Source organism: Neofelis nebulosa, chromosome 7 (assembly GCF_028018385.1).
Source record: "Neofelis nebulosa isolate mNeoNeb1 chromosome 7, mNeoNeb1.pri, whole genome shotgun sequence".
Taxonomy (NCBI): domain Eukaryota; kingdom Metazoa; phylum Chordata; class Mammalia; order Carnivora; family Felidae; genus Neofelis; species Neofelis nebulosa.
This window is the reverse complement of record NC_080788.1, coordinates 37,847,854-37,866,793: the sequence shown is the minus strand read 5'-3', so window position 1 is coordinate 37,866,793 and position 18,940 is coordinate 37,847,854. Positions and strand designations below refer to the sequence as shown.

The following is an 18,940-nucleotide window of genomic DNA, read 5'->3' as shown; positions in this document are numbered from 1 at the left end:
GAGACTTTGTTCACCAGAGGTTCTGATTCGGCAGACAGAAGGGGCCAGTTTGTATTTTCCTCTGCCATCCTTGTGTGCCAGTCAGGGCCACACTTTGAGAACCACTGGCCTACAGGTAGCTAGAGGGAGTGAAGCCAGGTTGTAATTAAGAAGTATTTCTGGGGCGTCTGGGTGGTTCAGCTGGTTAAGCATCTGACTCTTGATATCAGCTCAGGTTGTGACCTCACAATTCATGAGCTAGAGCCCTGCATAGGGCTGTGCTGACAGTGCAGAGCCTGCTTGGGATTCTCTCTCTCCCTCTCCCTCTGCCCCTCTCCTGCTCTCTCTCTCTCTCTCTCAAAATAAATAAATAAAAACTTAAAAGAAAAAAGAAGTGTTTCTAGGGAAACGTTTCCAGGAAACTACCCAAAGAGACCTCTGTCAAGAGAGACACCAAATTTCCAAGACTCTAATAATTTGCTGTGATTTCTTTTCCATTCTAAACATTCACTTTCGTACCTAATTTTTTATTCACTTTTTCTTGCTTTTTGTTTTTAATCAAGGGCTCCCCAAGTTGTATAAGCTTCAGCCTCCACACAACCAGGCCCGTGCCTGCTCCCGAGACCTCCAGCAAAGCTGTGCCGTGGAGAACAGGTCAGAGGCAGGGCTGGAAGGAGCGGTGTCCTCGAGGCGAGGAAGGAATCAAATGTGGTTGCCGGGTAAGTGGAGGCAGGGCCTGTGATGGCGCGAGCATCTCCTGTCCGGTGTGGCCCTTCCTGTGTTGTCTGGTAACAGTAGCCCCAGCCAGTCCCTGGTGGCTGTGTGGTGTGAGACCCTGAGGGAGTGACTTGCCCAAGGCTCAGTGCCAACCCCCAACACACCAGCTTCCCCACCCCTCAGAGGGCACCCTCTCTGTTTCGGCCTCTGGGACGGGCTGGCAGCATGGCTGGGAAGCTCGATGTGCCATCTCTGAGAGGCAGGCCTAGAGATGCCCTACCCTGGCTCCCCACCCACCCCCCCCCACAGCCCCCAGACTCCTGTGAAGAGAGCTAGGACTGACTGGGTCCCACTGAGTGGCATGGAAGGCCAATGAGCAGAGGCAGCACCCGCTCTGAGCCACACAGGCCTCAGACCAGTCACTCCCTCCCCTGCTCCAGGGGACTCCCTCCTGCCTCCCCAATTCAGCAAGAAGCAGCCACCAGCCAGGCTTGGCTCCACACTGGTCTTTATTGATACCTCTCTCCACCCATCTGACCAGGGACCGGGGGACCTCTAAGGGGGCTGCAGAGGGACCCCAACATGAAAGGAAAATCGGAGGCACGGGGCTCCCTGAGAACACAGGAATGGAGGCAGGGCCCAGGGAGAGACTCACAAGCTCACAGAGCCAGCGCTGGCTGGAAAATGGGGCTGGGGGGCCGGCAGCTGTGTGGGCAGACCTGGCCCCGATGCCTGGGGGAAGGTGGGCCCGGGGAGATCCTGCTGGGAACGAAGCCTCCCTTTTCTGGGAGCGGGCCCGCCAGCAGAAGGCAAGAGATTCAGGCTCAGACAAGGCCTCCGGGAGAGAGTCTCCAGCTCCCCCCAACATCTCCCAAAGGCCCCTGCCCCTATAATGGGGCTCAGGGAATACTGCAAGTGTTTGAGAACTCAGCCTTAAGCTGCAGTTCAAATGCCCGGGTCAGGCGGAGGGGAAGGGGTGCTACAGTTCTGCTAGGGGGCAGGGATACAGCTTCTGGCAGAGGGAAATGGCTGGAGAGACCCCAAGATCAGGCTGTGGTTAGGGGAGAGGGCTGGCCTCTGGCTCTCCAGGGGCAGGGGGCAGGGCGCTCAACACTCCCTGTGACCTGAGGTTGGGTGAGGTCTGTCGCGCACGTACCCTTCCTAGGGCAGCAACAGAAGGGGATGACTCAACCATCCCAAGGCTGCCCCAAGAGGGGCCTGCAGCCGGCCCACTGACGCACTTTGGGCCCATGCTCCCAGCTAGCGCACGCGACGCCTAGAGAATGGATGTGCTTCCTCAACAACACCCGGAAAGTTATCGGAACCTTTGTGATCTGGCCTTCGGGGTCAGGGCAGGTCTGAGGGGTGAGCCAGGTGGCAGGTGACGTGCCCAGTACCCTCCTTGCTGCTGCCCCACCCACCAGGCGTCTCCGGGATGGCGACCAGAAGACATCCCGGGAAGAGTCCAGTCAGGTGCACAAGAAGGCAGGGCCCAGACCTCGGCCTGGACACACTGCCTAAGACGACATCCCATCCTGAAAAGATCGAAGCCACAGAGAAACTTGATCCAAACGGTCGAGTATTATGATGATGCACTCTGCACGCGCACGCACACACACACACCCGTCCGTGTGCAAGACGCCTACCCCCACCAGTGTTGTCACGATTGCACACACGGATGGACACACGTGTGTGCATGCACGCAAGCACCCGCCCACCACACTCAGACACTCTCTGTGGCCCGTCTCCCGCCAGGCAGAGCTCCAGCGGCTGGTGCCAGGGACTCAGTGTCGGCTGCTGACGTGGAGGGTGTAGAAGGCCCAGGGCTCAGGGACGTAGATGACACCCGGGTACTTCTTCCTGAGTACAGGGTCATTCCACAGCCAGGCGACCCACAGTGCCACAAGCAGGAGGGTGAGCGCAAAGGAGTAGAAGAGGAAGAGGCCGTTGCTGTCCAGGAAGAGGTGCTTCCGCTTCTGGTGCAGGACAAGGGCCAGCATGGCGAAGAAGGTGAAGATGAAGAGGAGGAAGATCTGGCCCTCGGTGACCAGGTACCTGAAGGGGCCGGGGGGTGAGGGGAGGCGGGCGGCATGACAGCTCTGTCCTGCCTGGCAGCCCTCCCTGGACCCTCATACCAGGCTGCCCTCCCGCTCAGTCAGGGTGGCTCATCTCACGAGAGGCCCAGGGAACCACGCTACCCTGAGCCCAGCCCACGGACAGCATATTTGTTTTAAATGTTGAATTCGTTACCAACGTTTAAATAACAGGTTAGCTGCAAATGTGGGTTTCTGGTTTCTTTGGTCACATTAGGCCTATAATCCCGCATGACAACAACCAATCAGAGGATAAAGCAGCTGTGCCCTTTGGAGAGTGCACGGTTCTGCAGTTTGCCACAGTCCCCACTGCTCACTATTGCCTCACTTGATGCTGCTTGATGCATTTCTGTCACCGGCTTGGTTCCTAGAGGCATTTGAGTTTGGGAATGCAGTTGTAATTTACAGGCGTTGTCCTCACTGTCTCCTCGGGGGCTGGGACAGTCTCAGACCTCCCGGGGTTCTCCGCAGCTCCTAAGGCACTGCCTAGCACATGGCCGGGGCATCTGAGAGGCTGTCGCCTCCGATCCCCTGCCTCGAGAAAGAACCACAATGCTGACCCATTCGGCTCAAGGAATTACACAGCTCTGCAACTTTGTGGCTGTGTGGCCTTGGGGGGATTTACATGATATCCTGGGGCTTCTGTTTTCTTACCTGGAACAGGGACATAAATGGCCCCGTCTCCCGAGAGGTAAGAGACCTGACAAGAGCTGTGCACACCTCTTACTTGAGAAAGCATGCTGCTGCTCCTATGCGGCCGTCTCTGCACTAACACAGCAGTGGGTGAGGACTGAGCAGGAAGTCCTCCCCGAGCCGAACCGCTCTCCCTCTTGCTGTGGTTGCCACCCATTTCTTTTTAAGCCTGTCCTTAGGGGGCACCCTCTTGGTGAGGCGGGGACAGACCCTGCAAGTGGCTTGGAGCTGGCCCTAGGGAAAAGTGGCTTTTTTCATTCTGAGGCAAGCTTCCCATCAGAGAAGGGTCCAGTCCTTCCTAAGACACCCATGATCCTCAGGTGGAGCCTATCCTCGGGGCAGAATTGAGAGGAGGGGGAAGAGCCTGGCTGAGGCCTGAGTCTACTCTCTGAAATGGGATGAGAGCGCTGGAAGGCACAAAGAAACCAGACAAGAAGCTCCGGAGGCCATGGACTTCCCCCCTTTATCTGTCCTTGTCCCCTTCATAGTGCTTTATAGTTTGTGAAGTCCCTTTCCCTCCTTCTAGATCCTCACCATCCTGTGAGAGGGAGACAGGCAGGTATTGTCCCCATTTCACAGAGGAGGAAACTGAGGCCCACAGGGCTCTATGGGCTTGGTGTTCGAGGTGGAGTCTATTGGGACCACGGTGGCACTGGAGTTCTGGGAGGTAGGGCAGAGGGGCATGAGGCCAGAGAGACCACACTTGGGCCTGGCTTCCTGGTAACAGAGAGGGGACCACAAAACACAGTCACAGTCCCCACTACACAGGGGAGGAAGCAGGAACCCAAGGAAAGTCATGGAGCAGGACCTTGGTCAAGAGCACATTTTTACTACCTGGCTCACTGAGTGCCCCCGCCCCTTCCCCAGGTCCACTCACCAATAGTACAGGCCACTGGGCATCACCAGGAGCAGGGCCACCCCCGGCGCTGAACTCTCAGCTTTGGTGGGAGTGAAACAACCACTGAAGTACATGAAGAGGATGAGGAAGAAAGGGATATACCTGCAACAGGGAGGCCGGTGCCCGTTTTAGAAGAGGACAACTTGGTTCTCTTGGCTGTTGAGTCCAGCCTGTTCTAAACGGGCCCTGGAAACACGAGTGTAGGCCCGGTGTGACAGGAGCCAGCCACCGCACTCAGGAGGGAGGGAGGCCACCGGGTCCCAGGCTTGCTGGCCGCCCCCCCACCCCCCCACTCCCCATCGAACCCCTCCCCTGGCCCGGCTCCTCGGCTCCTCGTGTAAGGCAAGGGAGAACTGACGGCTGACTCCGAGGGGGGGATGGGGGATGGGGGAACCTGACTCTCCCGCAGCCGCGCACATCTGGGAGGTTTCCGCCGCCTTTGGGGTGAAGGGGGCCCTCCCGGGAGTTCGAGGAGCAGGGCACTGGCAGCCCCTCCCCCATCAGGTCCAGCCGGCCCTCCTCGGCTTCGTTCCGATCTCCATTCCCAAAGATCAAGTCCTGACACGGTAGGGGTCCCCCTCGGTGCCCTCCCCCCGCACCCCAGCACGGCGAGGGGGCGAGAGTAGGTCCGCGCCACGCCCCTCCCCCCAGGCCCCGGCAGGGCCCGGGAGGGACAGCCGCTCGCTGCCCTCTAGTGGCCGCCGCGGGCACTGCCGCACTGGGGCGGGGAGGGCCCAGAGCCCCGCGCCAGCGCGGGAAGGGTAGGCCTTTCCAGTGGCTCCGCCTCACATCCAGAGGCTAGTCCAGTGTCCCTGAGGCCCCCCCCCGGCAGAGCAGGGCGGGGCCGGGCCCAGGGTCCCTGGGGAGACAGTGGGGCTGTTGCTGCCCTCCTGGCTGAGACAGCCCCATCACTTACCACATGGAGTGGCCCAGGTACTCGTCGTAGTAGTAGAGCAGCTCAAAGGAGTCGATCTGAGGGCGGCAGGGCACGGCAGGTGCTTCAGGAAAGGTGCTGGGGCCCACGCAGCCCACCCTTCCTCAGGCCTCCCCCAGCAGCCCTCTACTCCAGGGGGCCCAGGTGGGAGCCAGTCAATGTGCCGCTTCCTGAAGTGTCACCAGCATCCTAGCTTGGTGGGTCCAGTGCCCTCACCCAGCAGAATGCCTTTAGCAGGCCAGGCACAGTGATGGGTGGGGCGATCTCTTTGGCCTCCAGGACAGACTGTGCCCATAGGGCTTTACGAGTACTGGGGGAGGCGGCCTCACCAGTGTCTCCGGCTTGAGGTTCTTGATGATGGGATTCTCACGGACAGACAGGTGGTGCTGGTAGCCACTGAAGAGCAAGCGGTGGTTCACGGAGTCGCCCACCAGGTGGATGCTGGCCCCCATGACGAAGGTGATGATGCTGACGTAGATCATGGAGCGTGGCAGGGTGCGGGGGGACCGCTCGACGAGCTGAAGTCGGAGGGAGGCCTGACTCAGCCTCTACCACAATAGGAAACGCCCCTCTAGTCCCTCCCTCACGCCTGGGGCGGGATAGATGTGCCAGTTGAAGAGTCACTCAGAAATTGACTTTAGCAGGCTAACCAGGCCTCCAGAGTCTCATATGATCCCTGTGGACCCAGCATGACCTGGGAAACAGCACCCCCTTCTCCCAGAGAGGAAACAGACTCAGAGGGGCTAGCTCAGTGCCCAAGGTCACACACCAACCGTGTGCTAGAGGCAACAGCTAGGCCTTCAACACAGGCATCCAGGCCCCAGACCTGGCCCTCTGCCGGGTCCCAGGTGTGCCCCTGGGTGGCTGGGCTGGTTCGATGGCATGACCCTCTGATTTCTGAGCCACTGGTCCATGGTAAACACAAAGAAAATATCAGGGTTTTTTTTTTTGGGGGGGGGATACTTTGAAACTAAATTATTTACCTTTTAGACTCCTCTGAATTCTGAGATTATACCCTTCATAGTTTTGGAGATTAGAAATGTCTTTCTAGAAACACAATGATGGGGACAGTAGACAGCAATAATTGTTTTAAGACCCTTATTTGGATGTTCAAAGCTAGCTCTGTGCTCCCAGTGACTTCTCAAAGTCAGGGATCTCCAGGCTAGAGTATAGGTCACCTTCACTACGGCCGTTCCTGCCACCTGGACCCTACCTGCCTGCCCAACTGTCCTTGACTTCTCCCCAGGCAACCACCTCAGTCACTCCTTCTGCCTCAGTCTCCCCAAATGTATTTGGTTTCTCAAGCATGGCCCTGTCTTCAGGTCCTTTTGCCTGACCACTGCTCCCACGTCATCCCCTGACGCACGAGACGGAAGCCCAAATCCAACACCCCTCCTGGGGGAGGCCTGCTCCATCCCTCCATCCCAGCCTTCATCCCTCCGACTCAGGCAGGGTAGGCCTGCTTCCTCCAGCTTCCATGACTCCTAGGGCGTGGTACCAGCTTCCTGCTAGGGGAGGAAGAAATGAGGGTGGGAGGGGAGGGCAGGGAACCGAGGACTGTACCTTGAGCAGGAGGAAGGGCGTGATGATGTTGTAGGCCATGTGGAAGTAGTCCCCCACGCTGGGCTTGTTGAGCGGAAACCATTCGAGAGGGAACACCAGCTGGGGAGCAAGGGGAGGGATGGTGTTCACCCAGGCAGAGCCCCATGAGCCCTCAGGGAGTCAACCCTCACCTCCTCCACACACATCTAACTCTTTCTGTGATCTCTGGGGATCCTCTTGGCAGCCCTGGGGGACCCAAACAGAGAAACTGACTCCCAGAGAAGGTAAATGGATTTGTTCCTGGATACACAAGCAGCTGCAAATCCAGGGCCTGACTCTGGGCCCCTCTCCCGGTGGGTACTAAATAAATGTCCCTGGGGACTGGTCTGGGAGTTGGAGGCTACCTTGGGACTTAGTGGTGCCACACACTTTCTGGGTGACCCCGGGCAAGTCCTTCTGCTCTCTGGGCCTTGGTTTCCCCACCTGCAACACGAGAGATGTGACCCAGGTGGTCCACTTGGGCCCTTAGGGGTCTGGCACTCCAGGTGCTATGCTGACGAAAAGATCTCCTGACCACTAGGCCCCATGTTCTGGGCCCTGAGCAGATGGACTGCAGACACTGCTTCCAGATCAGGTCAGAAGTATAATTAGGAAACAAAGGAGAAAATACGTGAGTTCTACCACGAAAAAGAAACTTCAGTTCTTTCTTCCCTCTGTTCCCTGAGACAGAAGGCAGGCCAGGACCAGTTTCTTGGCCTGCCATGCCCTCTGTCCTACTGGTCTACCCCCGTGAAGCCTGGCCTTGTCAGGGTCCGTGTGAAAATCCCTGGGCGAGGTCAATACATGTGACGACCCCCCAAACTGTACTTCCAATGTCTGTTGATTGAGAATACAGGCAATGACCACACATTTCAGTCAAAAATTTAAATGTTTATCTCTCTTAATTCAGAAATGCCATGTTGGTGAAAACTAACCTGCACCATATAAAAAACCCCCAGGATACAGGTCTCTCTTTTCCTCTCTTTCTCTCTTATTCAGTGTGTATCTCTAGATCTTAATCTATATCAAGATATAGGTGTTGGATACACGTACCCCATCTTCCTTATCCACGTACTTCTTTATTCATTTACTGATGGACACTTGGGCTGCTTCCATAACTTGGCTATTGGAAATAATGCTGCCATGCACACAGGGGTGCATGTATCTTTTTGAACTGGTGTTTTCATTTTCTTTGGGTAAATACCCAGTAATGGGATTACTGGGTCATTTGGTATTTCTATTTTTAATTTTCTGAGGGACCTCCATACTGTTTTCCACAGTGGCTGCACCAATTTGCATTCCCACCAACACTGTAGGAGGGTTAGGTTTTCACCACCAACACATTACTTAGCCATAAAAAGAATCTTCCCATTTGCAACATGGATGGACCTAGAGGGTACTATGCTAAGTGAAGTAAGTCAGAGAAAGATAAATGCCATGTGCTTTCACTTATATGTGGAATCTAAAAAAACAACCAACCAACAAACAGAAAACGGATCATAAATACAGAGAACAAATGGGTGACTGCCAGAGGGGAGGATGTCGGGGGATGAGCAAAATAGGTGGAGGGGATTAGGAGGCACAAACTTCCAGTTATAAAATGAATAAGTCATGGGGATGAAAAGTACAGCATAAGGAATGTAGTCACTGATATTGTAATAATGTGGTATGGTGACTACACTCAGGGTGGTGGGCACGGCATAACATATAGAATTGTCGAATCACTATGTCATGCACTTGATGTGACATAAACTTGTATGTCAACTGTACTTCAGTTTCTTTTTTTTAATATTTTATATTTGAGAGAGAGAAGGGGGGGAGGGGCAGAGAGAGAGAGAGGAGACAGAGGACTCGAAGCCAGCTCTGCGCTAAGAGTGAAGAGCCCAATGTGGGGCTTGAACTCGCGAACCGTGAGATCATGACCTGACCTGAGCAGAAGTCAGACGCTTAACCAACTGAGTTACTCAGGCACCCCTATACTTCGGTTTCTTAAGAAAAGATATATACATGGTGAAGGAGCCACTATCAGAAATGATACCTTATACATACTGACATGGAAAGACAGCCATGATATGTTCTAAAATAAAGCAAGCAAGCTGTAGAATAAGGTGTAAAGGAAAATCCCATTTGGGTTAGAAAGGGGAAAAGAGTGTATATACGTTTGCATGAGCAGAGAAAGGAGTGGGGTTGCTGTGTCTCAAACCTCCAGGGGTGGGACTAGAAAGGGAGACTCCAACACTTCTTCATACGCCTGGGTATTAGTTGACTTGTTACATACTACTTTTATAACTTGTAAGACTTTGTTTTTTGCGATTACAAATTTGGGACTGCTATGCCTACATTTCAGAAGCTCCAGTGTATATACGAGCTTTTCAAATGTCTACTCTCCTAACAAGCCCACTTAGGTTGCTGGGCAGGCTGGGGAAGTGATTTGCCCTGCAGGAGACCCCCACGGCCTGTTGTGGCTGGGTCCTAATGAGTGAGGGAGCCATGAGCCTGCTCCTGGCCTCATTTCTCCCTCCCCCATGGCAGTTCCTTTGGTCCCCAATATATGGGGCCTTCTTTCCAGAAGGGGGATCAGAGCAGCCAGGCCAACCAGCATTCTTATGAATGAGAGAACCAAAGCCCAGTAGACACTGACTTGCCTAAGGTCACCTACAAACCTGATCGCGAACGCCGACTCAGTCTCTTTTCTTTCTCCCACACTTCAAAACGACATGTACACCCTATGGAGAGTCTGCCCAAAGGAGAAACAGCATCCACCATAAATCCGCTCCAACAGTGCTGCCAGAACAGCTTTTCTTAATCCCCTTCAAGCCTCTGATCCCATGTGTACAAGATGTTAAGACTGTCACTGACTTGCAGTCAGGCAGGATGCCTATCACTTCTATACCTTTATGCTCCTTCAACGTCCCAGGTTGCTCTATAGTATCTATGATTCCTGTTTAAAGGCCAGATAATGTTCTCTGTACTGGATACAAAAAGTTGATTTACCCAGTCCCTATGCTGGACACTGAAGTCACGTTCGAGGTAAACAACACTACAGGGAACACCATTGGGTATAGAGGCTCTTGTCTTCCTGCTGATTATGTCTTCAGGGCAGATTCTTGGAAGGGGTCTTACTGGGTCAGGAGGGAAGGACACATTAGGGTCCTGGATATACACAAGACAGGAAGGGGGTAGGCTCTGGGGCCAGAGTGCCGGCAAGCAGATGCTGGCTCTTCTTCTTGCTACGTGGGTGGCCCTCTCTACCCTTGAGTCTTCCCATCTATGAAATCAAGATTAATAAGAGTGTTGAGGTGAGGATCAAATGAGTTTAAACACTTAACAGGTTTAGAACAGAGTAAGCACTCAATGTATGTTAGCCACTATTTCTACCTTAATGTTGTTATTATTATTAAGTCAATAAAAGTGCATATGCTAGGCTCTTCCTTTCTTTCTTTCTTAAAATGTGTATTTGTTTTTGAGACTCTTTCTTTCTTTCTTTCTTTCTTTAAATGTGTATTTGTTTTTGAGACAGAGAGAGACAGAGCATGAACAGGGGAGGAACAGAGAGAGAGAGGGAGACACAGAATCCGAAGCAGGCTCCAGGCTCTGAGCTGTCAGCACAGAGCCTGATGCGGGGCTCGAACTCACGGACCGTGAGATCGTGACCTGAGCCGAAGTCAGACGCTTAACCGACTGAGCCACCCAGGCGCCCCAACTAGGCACTATTCTTTAGGTGCCTAGTTATCATCTTGACAAACTGCTTTCCAAAAGGGCTTTGCTATAGGTCACCTGGCTGACTCAGTTGGAGGAGCGTGTGACTCTTGATCCCCCGGTCGTGGGTTCGAGCCCCATGTTAGGTGTAGATATTACTAAAAAAATAAATAAATAAAAACTCAAAAGGGCTTTGCTAATTTGCATTATCACTAGCATGTGCAAAGTGTCAGTTTCAGCATCGGATGTTGTTATTGTTACCACCCACACGCAAGAATGAACAATTTGATGCAAGGTGGTACATCACTCAATTTTTCACATTCTGTTATCTATCTATCTACCTACCTACTTACCTACCTACCTGCCTACCTACTTATGACAAGCCAGGAGTTTCAATACTCTTCCAGTATTGATCTCTGTACAGACTACCCTTGTACACTGATGCATGAACTAGCCTTGGAGGGAAGGGGATGGTTTCACAAGATAGCACTAAAAATTACCCGAGGCTCAGAGCCATGCAAAATCAACCTATACTCTTTACCTCCAGAAAAATAATATACCAAGGCTGTGGGGATGCTCTGTTTTCTTTCCCATTCCCTGTTGTATGGCTTGGTGATTTGGTTAAACCTGGGTATGGGATGGTGGGATGGAAGAAGGGCACGGTATCACTGTTTAGGGCCACCAGTTCCCCTATGAGAGTCAGGGGACAATATGACTATTCAGGCCCCAGATCCCCACTTGTTGGCACAGTCATGAGCTAAAGCACATGAAAGCATCCAGGCCTATTCTTGCAGTTTACTGGTAGGGGAAGCGCCTTGTCTAAGGTCACTCAGCTAATTCACGTCACACTGTGTTCTCGCTGCTGGTAGGGGCTCTGTCCATACTTTCGCACTCACCATGGCAATGGGGCGGCCAAAGTCCAGAACCCAGTTCTGCAGGGTGAAGTAGAACCAGAGGTCAAAGTGGAAGGGAGCTGTGCCGGCAGCTTCATCAGCCTTGACGGAGCTGTGCCTGGGAAGGAACCAGACAAGAGGGGTCAGCTCTTCTCTCCTCCCATGGGAATCTTCCCCCTGAGATGAGCCAAAGAAAGGTATGGGGATTTGAGGGCAAGAGGATTAATTTCTAGAAAATGAGTTTTGCTGGAAATACTGGCTCCGGGGCCAAGGGGGACGTGTCCTGGGAATGGATTCCAGCTGTCCTGGAAGCTTAGCTTCTCTGTGATTCAGTAAGGAAACTGCCAAACAGGTATAATAACCATTGGGCATTCTCACCTATAGCATGATGGGGACATCTAATGGGGCAAAGATGCAAATGTAGCTGGAAAATGTGAATCATGATGATAGATGACAATAGCGAACCTTTATTGAACACTTACGATATTCCAGGCACATCATGGCTGTTTGCATGCATTATCTCATTCAACGCTTTTACTCCTCACAGAAACCCTTTGAGGTTGGAATATTACCCCCATTTTACAAGTGGAAAAACTGAGGTGTAAGATGTTAAGTAACTTGCCCAAAGTTACACAGCCAAATATTGGAGCCTAAATGACTAGGCTCCAGAGCTTGTATTTTTTACTTCTATGCCATCATCATGTTCACAATGATTCGGCCACCAGATGGGCATGTGACCTGAGCTGGACCAAGCACAGCCCTTCAGGGAGATCAGCCTCCTAGACCATAGATTCAGGTCAACAGTCTCTTTCCCTCCTTCCTGAACCTGGAGGAGGTGAGAATAGGGCTGCTGGTGTACCCCGTCTCACTAATCCACAGCAAGAGCAGCCAGCGGAGACAAGCTGATGCAAGAGACATGGCAAGAAGTGGAACACCATCTGACAACATATCTTTCGATGCCCGTCCCTCCTGCAAAGTCGTTAGCCATCTGTTTTTCACAGATGAGCTGAAGTTCAAGGGCCAGTGCCTATGCCACTTCCTCCAGGAAGCCTTCCTTAATAAGTCTTTTCCCAAAGCCCCACCAGCTCCAGTACAGGGAGTGCTTCATCACTAACTCCCTGTCTAGCCATGACCTCATGGGTCCGGAGCTTTGTTCTTATGTACACCCTTAAGAAGACGGATGGCTTTTAAGGTTCTCTTCAACTCACCCACCACCCTATCAGCGTCCAAATCCTCCCTGAGACCACTTGCACACCTCCAGTGACAGTCTGCTACTTCTTACGGTGAGTGAAGTGTGAGTTTTATTGCTCTGTTTGTGCTGAGAACAGAAGCTGTGTGAATGGTCCATGTTACCCAGCGTTCTTGGCTCAGTTCCTGGTTGATGCTTAGTGATCACTGGTTGATTTTAAACAATCTTGATTACCAGTTACTCATTGTTTTTACTGGCAAACATTAGCTTAGAGGCATCGTGAAGGTTTTTTCCTCTTCTCAGTGCTACTATGGCGTCCGTAACTTTCTGAGATCCCTTTCGGGCAATTCTAACAATGGTCCACAGTGGGCTGGTAGAGTAACCCAGAGGCAGAGGGCCAAGCTCTGGGAGATCTCATCATCCTCTGGTGGCAGGTAAGAGGTGGGGTGGGCCTTTCTTGGGTCAACTAAGCCTTCCCCTCTCTTCTATTGAGTGCCCCACCACTTACTGAGTGCTGAGTGTGTGCTGTGTTAGGAGCTTCACCTACACCATCTCACTGAATCCTCACAGCAATACCAGGAGGTTGTTCCCCTCGTGTGTTACAGGGCTTAAGTGCTTACCCAAGATCACCCGTGTGGTATGGAGCTACAGCAACTATTCCTTTTGTCGGCCTATTTCCCACTCCAAGCTGCTTCTAGTAAGAGATGAGGTTTCCTTAGTCACAGGGAGGGCCAGTGACCTAAGCCAGCCCGGTGGGATGTTTCTAATTAGAGCTGGTGGAAAGAGTCCCTCCCTTTCTGGCACTGGGATGCTAAGGATGCAAATCCAGGGCTATGTGTGACTAAGGGGCGAGCCTTAAAGAACAGCCAGGTGAGAATGAAGCAACCCTGCAGAGAGGACCAGGGGAAAAAGAAGAGGAAAAGCCCTGAGAGTTCTAGGCAACCCCAAGCTAAAGGTTTGGCCACATGAGCCAATACATTCCTTTTTGCTAAGGGTGCTGCCATTCACCCTGGCTTTATGTCACTTGTAACCCATGAGTCCTGAACAGCATAAATTCAAATCTGTGTCTATATGAATTCAAGATCTGTGCTCTAAATAGTTTGCTATCCTGTTTCTATTATAATAAACTATGTGACATATGAGGAGGTCAAGACAGAGAAGGCTCAGTAAGGCCTGGAGCAGTATGCAAAGCTGGCATGAAGGAAGAGAGCCAGGAAGCATGGATGGGTGGATTTAAGTAGGCAGAAAAGCAATAGGAGGGCAAGATCAAAGGCCTGGAGGTGGAAGTGAGAAAGGCACTGCATGGAGTTGAATGCCTGGCTTATTGGTGAAGAGGAAGAGAAGGGAGGGACTGGAGGGGCTTTAGACTGAGCAGATACTCAGAAACTGTGAGGATTCATCTGAGATGGGTCTGAGATGAGGGACTGGCTTAGAGGTCCCCACCTGCCCTTCCCCTTAGTGACTATCAGTCAAGGCCTGAAAAAGCAGATGGTGGGAAACTCCAGGTCTGAAGAACTTGCTGGAAGAAAGAAGATAACAGCCCTCAGTGTTTTATTCTGGAAACTTCCAAACTGGGCAAAGAGTAAGATGTTTGGTACAGAGAAGAAAGGTATTTTGAAAGCCTGGGGAAGCACTTGGGTATGGGTCTCTGTAAGCTGTGGATACCTAACAGATACTAGAGGCTCAGTAATTATTTCCTCCTCTACCTAAGGGGGGAACCTCAGTTAATGGGAATCCCTGTCATTAGTCCAGCTGGCTTAGTGGGGCAGGAAAAAAAAGAGCAGACATAGGGCACTCAACTTGGGAATCAAGATTGGTCAGCATCTGATGGTTTTTTTCTGTTGGGACTCTGACCACAGGAGGAAGATCATGGAGAATGAAGGCCATCCTCTTCCCCAGTCCTTGTCCTGGGGATGAGCAACCTCAGGCCTGTCCCAAGTTCCTGACTCCACAGACTTCACAAACTGAGCCCCTGGCCTGTGCCAGCTCTACATCTCAGTCATCAGAAGCTGCTGCTGAGAACACTAGTAAAAGCACAATGGCAGGTAACCCAAGACAAGGATGGCCTTTTCTCTCCTCCACAGCTTTATAAGTCTACCATATGGGGGAACTGATACCATGACAGTTGGGAAACACATAACATACAGTTGATATATTAAAAGCAGTCAGCATCTGTAGGACTCCCTGGCAGAAAAGGAAGGACTCAGCCAGGGACCCATAAATGGGAACTATAGAGGGACTGATTTACCATAAAGAATGGTAAAGTACCTGACATGATGGAAAGTTCAAATGAAAAATGAGAAAATGAAGGCAAGTATAAGAGGGGAAAAAAGAAAGGCAATTAGAAACCCCAGGAAAAACAAAAGCAATATAAGAAAGCATATGGTACTGTTAAATATTCCTTGGCTTTGTAGGGAATAATGTTCACATGGCTTAACTAATAAAAATATTGTATACTGATTTTTTCAGAATTTAGAATCCATCCACACACAAAACATGAACACAATTATGGCTGAAAAACAGCAGGTAAATACCATTAACCTCGAGAACATGAAAGTAAATCTATAGAGGAAAGGAGCTGGGGAAAGGGCAAGAAAAGCTGAACATTAGGGTAGAGGACTAATATTCACCTTTGAAAAAGGAAGCAAGAGATACTGCCTACAGTTGCCCAAAAAAGAAATAATGGTGTATGCATGTTCCCTGAGGCTAACAAGGGTAACAAAGAGAAAAACTAAAAATAGTTTAAAAACTAAGAATAGATAAAAATAACCATCTTGTGACTATGGGGGAGGTGTAAGTGAGCCAAATCATAACAGGAAATCGGGAAACATTATCTTAGAAGCTACAGTTGATAAACCAAGAAATGGCAGTTGAGCATAGCTTTTAAGAATATAGACTTTAGACTGGGTGGCTCAGTCGGTTAAGCATCCGACTTCGGCTCAGATAATGATCTCACAGTTCATGAGTTGGAGCCCTGCGTTGGTCTCTGTGCTGACAATGCAGAGCCTGGAGCCTGCTTCGGAATTCAGTGCTTGTCTTCTCTCTCTGCACCGCCCCCTCCCCCCCCCCCGCCCACTTACACACACACACACACACTCTCTCTCTCAAAAATAAATAAAACATTAAACAAAAAAAGAATATAGACCTTAGAGAACACCTAGGTTCATATCCCAGCTTTGCCATTAAACAGATTTTGAGCAAGTTACTTAATCTCTCTTGGGCCTCAATGTTCTCACCTGTAAAAAATAGTAGATCCTATCTTGAGAGTTGTGGTGGAATTATTATGTGCAAAACTTTAGAGCAGGACCTGGTCTGTGGAAAGTGTTACATAGTATTTGTTAATATCATTTAAAAATATGAATTTAATTCTAGTACAAAGAGCTAAAAGAAGGTTGTCTCTGGTGCAAGGGAAAGGTGGAACACAGAACCATTGATTTTTTACTCTAAGTCCTCTAGTGCTATTTAATGATAGGCATTATTATGTTGATTGCAATACAAAAACTGTCAACAGAACAGGTGGAAGCTGGAATGGGCTACCTTGAAAGGTAGTGAGCACCATGTCATTAGAGGTATGCAAGCAAAGCATGGATGCAGCAGAGGAAATCCAAGCATCTTAGGAATTGGACAGGATGATGGTACCTACTGTCTTAAACAACAATGATACTGAAAATGATCCTAGAGGTACCCAAAGATGGTGGCAGAGATACCCTGGAAGTGAGTCAGCCCTCATGCCATCCTCAGGGAACACCCTGCTGGTAGTGAGCTCATCAGGAATGAAGGGGAACATTACCCCTCAGCAGCCAAAGTGGAATAGTAGGAGCAGAAGCCTTAGGTGTAGACCCTGGGTCTTGCCACTGAGAAAGATACTGCATATGGAAGCCCTGCACATAGGATAAAGTGGTGATCGTATCTGATACCCACACATTGTTCTGACTGGACTTCCACAGTTCAGGGCAGTCAAAGACCCCCAACGTGGAAGGAGATCCAGAACAGAGATGTCCCTCAGTAGCAGGAGAAAGGGCTGCCCTCAGCCAAGTCCCTGGGATTTCTTCCCTCATCCCTAATCATACCACAAACTTCCTAAAATTGACTCTGAGCATACTAGTGCTCAAAAACTTTCCATGGCTCCCCTGTGCTTACAGAATAAAGGCTGCATTCTTAACCTGCCATTTAGGGCAGGAACTAGGGTGAGGCAAGTGAGGCACACAGGGCCCAACATTTAAGTAGGCACAGAGTTGCCACAGAGTGAACATCGCCTTAAATTTCCTTAAATTGGGAAGTCTAGGCTTTCACCCCAGCCCAGCTGCCAGGAAAGGCCCTTCCCAATCAGTCCACATCTCTTGCCACTCTACACCAGAAAGCTCCAGCACCCCTGCCCACCTGACTTTCCTCAAGCTTTCGCCCTGGCTGGAAGAACTTTTCGTCCCTGAGTCACCTACTGAGTACTCTGAGACCCGGCTCAAGTGCCACTTCCTCCCCGCTGCTCTCCGCGATGACCTCTCAGCCCCTTCCGCACTGTGAGCCCCTCCCGGCTTCACAGCACTGGGCACAGCAGAGGCGCTTAATAAAGGCCTGCTCAACGCAAGGAATGTTTCTGGCCTATAGGATAGGGTGAAGGCAGAATGGAGGGAAAGACTAAATGGTGGTTTCCGTGCCTCTTCCTCGGCCACTCCTGGTCTCAACTACATAAACCAAGAACTTCTTCCCTTTGGAGAGAGAAGGGAGCAGCACAAGAGTGAGAAAAGCCCTCCCTCATGGAGGAAAGCTTCCACACTTCCCAGTCCCTGGCATTTCCATTCTCAGTCTTGGGATAAGGAGTGAGCTTCCCGATTAATACCAGAATCCAAGTCCTATTCAGCTTGTAGGGACCCCGAGAACTTGGAAATGGAGCCCGGGGCGGGCAGCTGAGCTGGGGGCAAGGTGAGCGGAGGTGTCTTGTGGCCCGCCGCCCCCCACCTCGAGTCTCTTGGACCCCTGGAGAGGTCTCCCCAGAGCAGCGACTGTCCTCCAGCCGGCCCGGGCCCGGGGCACCCCCAGGAAGAGAAAGGGAAGTGGAGACGGGGCCCAGGCGCCAGGGCGCAGCGAGGGCAGCCCCCGGGCCGCCCCGGGCTCCTCCAGCGGGGACCCCGCCCCCGGGTCCCGGGTCCCCGCGCCAGCACGCGCCCACCTGGCCTGCAGGAAGGACGCGCCCGGCTGCGCGCCCGCGCCGCCCGCCGCTCCCGGATGCTGCCGCCTCCGCGCCGCTGCCTCCATGGCTGCCCCGCCGGCGGCGGGCGCTGCGGCCCCGCTTTCCAAGTTGGGGAAGCGGTCCCCTGCCCCGGCGGTGGCGACAGCGGACACCCGGCGCGGGGCGGGGCGGGGCGTGGCGGGCCGGCGGGAGAGCGCTCAGCCCGGGGGGCGCGAGCGGGAGGGGCGGGACCCGGGGCGGGGCCGACGCAGGCGGGGAGGAGGGGAGGGACGCGAGGCGGACGGAACCAGGGAGGCGGGGCGCGCCCGGACGGGGGTAGGAGGTACGCGACCGAGGTGGCGTCCCCGGAGGAGAGCGGGGTGCAGTGCGGACCTGCGCGCGCAGCGCGTGTGTCCCTGTGGGGGCTGGGCTTTGCTGGGGACGTCGGCGAGGTCTGGGCGGGAAGCTTTGCCTAGGCTGGCCGAGGCCCGGATACTGGTCTGAGTCGGGCCGGAGAAAGACTCACCAGACCCAGATGCCCCCGGGGGAGGAGGCCAGGCGGGATTTCCCTTGTCCTTGGAGATAGGGACGGCGGGGGACGGAGGGATGTCCTCCCCAACTGCGTTGCGCGCCCATCTTTCAAATGGAAGATGTCGCTTTATAAAATGTCACTTCTGTGGCCCGTGACGCTAAGAATTAAATAATGGGCGGGCTAAGAGGGTAATACGGAGAGGAGTAGCTAATTGTTTCCAACTTGGGGTGGGGTCGGATGAGTTGGTGCAGATTCCAATTCTGGATTTGTCACTCTCTTAGACTTTGTGGCTTTGGAAAAGTCGCTTGCCCTCTCTCCCACTCAAACGTCTATTAACTCCCCGCTGTGAATAGGGCACCGTGGGGCCAGAACGCACAAACCTTGCTCTAGTAAGGCTTACATTTGGTGGCTGAAGGGGGCGTTGGTAAATGGTGTGGTGGGGAAAGTACTCAGTGTTGTGGCCTCAGAGACTTGGAAGGGTGGGGTCAGACCAGGCATCTGGCGACTTTGGACTTCTGAGCTGACAGTGAAGTCTGAGCAGGGATGGAGGGAACACAGTGAGTGC

General features: G+C 52.4%; 1 protein-coding gene across 2 annotated transcripts; it reads right to left on the bottom strand.

The window, feature by feature from the left end:
* Positions 1–10: 10 nt before the first annotated feature.
* On the bottom strand, positions 11–18,047 carry CLN6 (CLN6 transmembrane ER protein). Of its 2 annotated transcripts, XR_009264033.1 has the most exons (8): positions 17,844–18,047; positions 11,491–11,605; positions 6,878–6,976; positions 5,644–5,832; positions 5,297–5,352; positions 4,360–4,482; positions 2,118–2,751; positions 11–119 (listed from the first exon to the last, which is right to left on the bottom strand). XR_009264033.1 is itself a non-coding variant. In XM_058737275.1 (7 exons), exons 1-7 carry the CDS (start codon positions 17,927–17,929, stop codon positions 2,481–2,483), a joined length of 939 nt encoding a protein of 312 aa, XP_058593258.1. In that variant the 5' UTR covers positions 17,930–18,047; the 3' UTR covers positions 1,188–2,480. The 2 variants fall into 2 exon arrangements, 1 of the variants encoding a protein (XP_058593258.1); XM_058737275.1 differs by lacking the exon at positions 11–119 and having other exon boundaries at positions 1,188–2,751.
* Positions 18,048–18,940: the final 893 nt, after the last annotated feature.

Coding starts and splice junctions, on each gene's coding strand:
- CLN6 (XM_058737275.1), bottom strand. CDS start 17,929: ATGGAGGCAGCGGCGCGGAGGCGGCAGCATCCGGGAGCGGCGGGCGGC. Junction 11,606..17,843: donor GCGTCCTTCCTGCAGGCCAG/GTGGGCGCGTGC, acceptor GTTCCTTCCCAG/GCACAGCTCCGTCAAGGCTG. Junction 6,977..11,490: donor TTGGCCGCCCCATTGCCATG/GTGAGTGCGAAA, acceptor CTTGCTCCCCAG/CTGGTGTTCCCTCTCGAATG.